The following is a 4,856-nucleotide window of genomic DNA, read 5'->3' as shown; positions in this document are numbered from 1 at the left end:
TTTTTAGGTGTGAATGCCTAATTACTCTCTCCTTTCGCAACATGTAGGAGGCCCTCAGCAAAGAGTCTTCTGGACTCTCCGTATTTCTCAGCTACAGTGAGGTCAGCTCACTTGTTTGCTGCTCCTCTTCACCTTTTGGCTAAAGATCAAACACGCTTGTGTTATGCTGCAAGTTTTGCCAAACAGGGAGCCTTGAAAACAATGGGAACATTTGTTGCAGAGATGTGTGCTGTGTACTGTTTGCCACTAGTGACAACACCTTTATCTGAGGACGAGTGTGAATTGGCTTATGTACTTCTCAAGGAATTTACAAAATCTTTGACACCAATGGCAGTGCAGAGACTTGTCTTGCCTTCTATCCAGAAGATCTTACTGGTACACAGATATTGTTGGTTCCTGATGGAATTTCTGAATCTAAATTTCTGTTGTTAAGTTTAATTAATGTCTTCTGACAGAGTATCATATGTTAGACCACAGGTTACTCGCATTTGAAAGTTTCACTTCTTCAAGATTCGTTTGTGAGGGAACTATGGAATCAAATTGGAAAGAGAGTATATCTTGAAATGATTCATCCTTTAGTCATATCAAACTTGTATAATTCTCCGGACAAGATCTCGGCTTCTGCAGCTTCTGTGCTGCTGATTGGTTCAAGCGAAGAGCTTGGTACCCCTGTTACAGTACATCAGGTCAGAGAAGATTTCCTGTTCTTGTCCTCCACTCAATTTTTTATATACAATGTACCTTTCATCGGGTATGTTACATGTTTCTGAGTTTCTGTTCTGGATGCTGACTTGTCCCTTGATACAGACTGTACTGCCTCTGATTAGTTACTTCGGAAAAGGAATATGCACTGATGGGATTGATCTGCTGGTCAGAATTGGTACACCCTATCTGTTAGTTTAAGCAACTTGCTTTACCTGGAAATTTCAGATCTAGCTAAATGGTTGTCGTATTGTTAAATTTTCAGGGAGACTGTTGGGCGTGAACTTCATTGTCAAACAGATGCTGCCATTGCTTGAACATGTTGTTTGCTTCTGTATCGATCTTTCTTCTATGAAAAAACCAGAGCCGGTTCATAGCTGGTGTTCGTTGGCGCTGACTGATTGCCTAATCACACTCGATGGTCTAATTGCTCTTATATCAGACGAGTTGATTATACATGAGCTGACCAAAGTATGTTTTAAACTTTTGCTCTGTCTATCTTTACTGTTGTTTACGTTAAGCACTTACGTTTTATTTTTATTGTTGTGGATTGTCTTATTATTACATAGGGTCGGTTGTGCCTACATGTAAGAGTTCTTATGCAGAAAAATCTTGAGTTGCGGGTCCTTCAGGTATTCTTGATTTTCTTTTTCTATTTTACTTAATCAGTAACTTTGAGGATAATGATGTATAATCAAGATGTACGACCTGGTTTAAGTTGTCATTGAGTAACTCACTCTAAGTGGTGAAAGAAGATTGACTTGAAAAAAAAAATTAGTTTTTTTTTAGTGGCTCTGTTGTGAAGTTTGTTCTATTGGTATGTGCATTATCAGGCATGTATCATTGCCTTATTTATAAGAGGGTCCATCAGTACACCTCTTTACTGCTCTTTGCAAACATATGGAAGGCTTTTTTAACGTTTGATATTCTTTTTAAAATGTTGCTTTCTTCAATGTTTCAGTTTGCTGCAACTTCCCTGATGTCAATTTGCCAGCGGCTTGGACAAGAGTTGACTGCATTGCATGTTCTTCCACAGTTGAAGGAGCTTTTTGATGAGTTTGCTTTTTCTGAGAGAAGTACAGATGCATCTGACTCGTTAAGCTGGAAGATCAGGGCTGCCAAGCAAAATTTTCATCCAGAATCTCCAATCAAAAGCCGTATGGATCTTGTGTGCGTGTTTCACCTAAATCGTTAGTAAATAACTTTTTGTATGTTCCTATTTATTTTCTAACGTTGTAGGAATTACAGGTTACTTCTCTATCCTTCTTTCGCCTCACTTCTTGGTATGGAGAAGTTACGTCAAGGTTGTCCAACCTGGCTACTCCTTGAGCAATATCTGCTAAAGCATCATAACTGGAAGGTATTTTCTCTTAATCTATAGAGGAACTCTGGTTTCCGTTGCAATAAAATTTGATATATACGGATTTCCATTGAGCTATGAACATTTATCGCTGAATCTATTTTGATTCAGTGGGAATACACAGGACGATCTTCTCGACATAATATGGTAGCTAGGCCTGTTCTAACCAAGGGCCCTGCATCTAAACAGCCTCCTAAGATGTTGCTCAACGGATCTGGACGGTTGGTTCCCCAATCACAGGGGTTGAGAAATTCAAATCAGTTAATACCTCATATGCATGTCCCAGTTGAAGAACAAGAAGCAGTTTCAAACCCTTTGGCGCGTGAACCGTGGTCATGGTTTCCTAGTCCAGTAGCTTGTTGGGAAGGGCTTGACATTGGGCGTTTTGGAAACCTCAAAGATGAGAATCAATGGAAAACTAGAGCATCTGTTTTGTCTTCTGCGCGTGCCCACCATGGAGCTCTAAGATCTTTAGTGGTTTCTGAAGATGAGTGCACAGTTTTCACCTCAGGAATTGATCCAGGGTTTAAGGGAACTGTTCAGAAGTGGGAACTAGCCAGCTTTAGTTGTGTATCTAGTTATCATGCCCATGAAGAGGTTGGTTCCTTGTATTATCATTACCATCTTACGGCATGCAGATAATTACTCTCTTACCCATAAAATAGGAAGTATGCACCTAATTGTTTCTTGTATATTTTAGGTTGTTAATGACATCAGTATACTGTCATCTACCGGAAAGATAGCATCTTGTGACGGAACTATACATGTGTGGAACAGCCAAACCGGGAAACTGATATCTTTGTTTTCCGAGTCACAGACTGATCAAGATCAAGCTCCCTCATACCCGTCATCAAAGAATAATTCAAATCAGTCTAATAGAATTGCATCACATGGATTATCAAGTGGGATATTCGATGAGAACTTGTATACATGTATGCATTATTTAGAATACATGGATCAGCTCGTTGTTGGAACCGGATTCGGTGCCCTCAGGTATAGTATCCACTACACTAGAAATTCAAAAAAAAAAAAAAAAAGCATTAGGTGTAATATGCAACAATTTTTACTCAATTCCACTGCAAAATTCAGGTTTATTGATCTAGCTCGAGGCCAGAAGCTTCAACTTTGGGGAGGAGAACCTATTGAATCTGGATTTAGTTCTCTCGTATCTGCTCTTTGTTCAGGAGGGTCTCAAACAAAACATGGAGACGGAGTTTCAGTATCACCTTCTTGGATTGCAGCTGGTTTTAGTTCTGGCCAGTGTAGGCTATTTGACTTGAGGGAAAGTGGATTTATTTCCTCCTGGAGAGCTCACGACGGATACGTGACAAAGGTGAATTAAGCTTATTTCCACAATTAATGTGGCCTTTCTTCTCAATCTCATCTTCGAATTATTTGTTCTTGCAGTTAGCGGCACCTGAGAGCCATTTACTTGTTTCCAGCTCACTTGACAAAACTTTACGGATCTGGGACTTAAGGAAGTAAGCAAAACAATCATAACGGTTTTTTGTTTTCTTGTGAGTTTTTGTTTTAGTTTTCCTTGGTATCTACATGTGATAAAATACTGGTTTATTATCTTTCTGGTAAAACAGGAGCTGGACACCACAGCCTTTTATTGTCAAAGGACACAACGACGGTGTTTCGGGTTTCTCCATCTGGGGCAAGGATGTAATCTCCATCTCAAGAAACAATATCGGGATTTTCCCACTGTCAAAGGCTCAAGACGAGGTATAGATTCTCACTCCGTATTGAGTTAAAGCAAACACGCCTTGATCACTATAAGCCTAAACTAATATTAAAATGTGATCAAAGAACCATGTTTTATAGTCGTTTTAAGCATAGAACCGTCGTGAAAACAAGGTAAAGTGTGTGAAAATGACCGGTTTTGTCCAATTGACAGGAGGAGCAACAGCAGCAGCAGCGGATTATACCACAGAAACTATATATGGCGGAGAAAGGAGGAAGAGTCAAATCAGATTTATCAACCATTTGTGTTTTACCATTCTCCAGATTGTTCATCGTTGGTGGACATGATGGTTACTTCAGAATCTGTTGTTGAAATTATAGACAAACTATATATCATATAATTGTTTTTCACAAATCCTACAGCCCTCTATATTTTTTTGTCTTTATATTGTATGTTTTGGATAGTGCCAAGCACGTTCACTGGTATGGTTGTGATGGAGAGAGAGAGGAATTATTTGTTAATGGCTAAATGTAGTAATGAGCAATGGCGTGTGTATTTTTTTTTCTCTCTTTCCGTCTTTAAACCAAGTTGAAACAGATCTAAATTGTGGATGTTAGATGCTGAAATAGTGTGGTTTCAGTAAAAATATGGTTCGAATAAGCAAAAATGTTGAACTGTAAGTTGTTAACAACACTGATACATAATTTTGAAAATGATGATAGTATAATCTTTCAAATAAAATTTGCTACAGCCCCAAGGATCCGCATTAATGTAAAGCCATACGAAGAAGTGTGATAACAAAGACAATTTAAATGTAAGGGAAGAACAAAAATTAACAAAAAAAAAAGGGGAACAATGACAGTTGAAGTATTAGACGACTTTTGAACATAGACATAGTGAGGGGAAAAAAAAAGAATAAATCTTTTGCTTACCAAGAAGAATCCTCCATTTTTCTAAAGCTCAAACTCTTCATCCCTAAGGGCCAAAGCAGCAGCTTCTTCTTCATCATCATCAACAGCAAAGTACTCATTCTTCTCCTCAGGCCTAAACATATGAAACATGATCACATAGAACACCAAACTCACAATCTCCTCTGCTGCAAAACTC

At 38.6% G+C, this 4,856-nt stretch overlaps 2 protein-coding genes across 2 annotated transcripts in view; one reads left to right on the top strand and one right to left on the bottom strand.

The window, feature by feature from the left end:
- The window catches only part of LOC104706163 (protein GFS12), a 7,860-nt gene extending 3,544 nt beyond the window's left edge, over window positions 1–4,316 (top strand). The window contains exons 5-16 of the mRNA XM_010422321.1: window positions 471–686; window positions 808–880; window positions 968–1,173; window positions 1,272–1,334; window positions 1,664–1,872; window positions 1,951–2,062; window positions 2,174–2,659; window positions 2,763–3,055; window positions 3,152–3,395; window positions 3,470–3,543; window positions 3,655–3,790; window positions 3,963–4,316. Coding sequence (XP_010420623.1) covers window positions 471–686; window positions 808–880; window positions 968–1,173; window positions 1,272–1,334; window positions 1,664–1,872; window positions 1,951–2,062; window positions 2,174–2,659; window positions 2,763–3,055; window positions 3,152–3,395; window positions 3,470–3,543; window positions 3,655–3,790; window positions 3,963–4,121 — 2,271 coding nt within the window. The 3' untranslated portion in view covers window positions 4,122–4,316. The remainder of the gene's footprint in view (window positions 1–470; window positions 687–807; window positions 881–967; window positions 1,174–1,271; window positions 1,335–1,663; window positions 1,873–1,950; window positions 2,063–2,173; window positions 2,660–2,762; window positions 3,056–3,151; window positions 3,396–3,469; window positions 3,544–3,654; window positions 3,791–3,962) is intronic.
- Window positions 4,449–4,856, bottom strand: part of LOC104706161 (protein GPR107-like) — a 7,052-nt gene continuing 6,644 nt past the window's right edge. Inside the window, exon 2 of the mRNA XM_010422316.2 lies at window positions 4,449–4,825. Coding sequence (XP_010420618.1) covers window positions 4,703–4,825 — 123 coding nt within the window. The 3' untranslated portion in view covers window positions 4,449–4,702. The remainder of the gene's footprint in view (window positions 4,826–4,856) is intronic.

Source organism: Camelina sativa, chromosome 8, assembly GCF_000633955.1.
Source record: "Camelina sativa cultivar DH55 chromosome 8, Cs, whole genome shotgun sequence".
In the NCBI taxonomy this organism is placed as follows: Eukaryota; Viridiplantae; Streptophyta; class Magnoliopsida; order Brassicales; family Brassicaceae; genus Camelina; species Camelina sativa.
The sequence above is the reverse complement of the archived record's forward strand: the minus strand, read 5'-3'. Positions and strand labels throughout refer to the sequence as shown.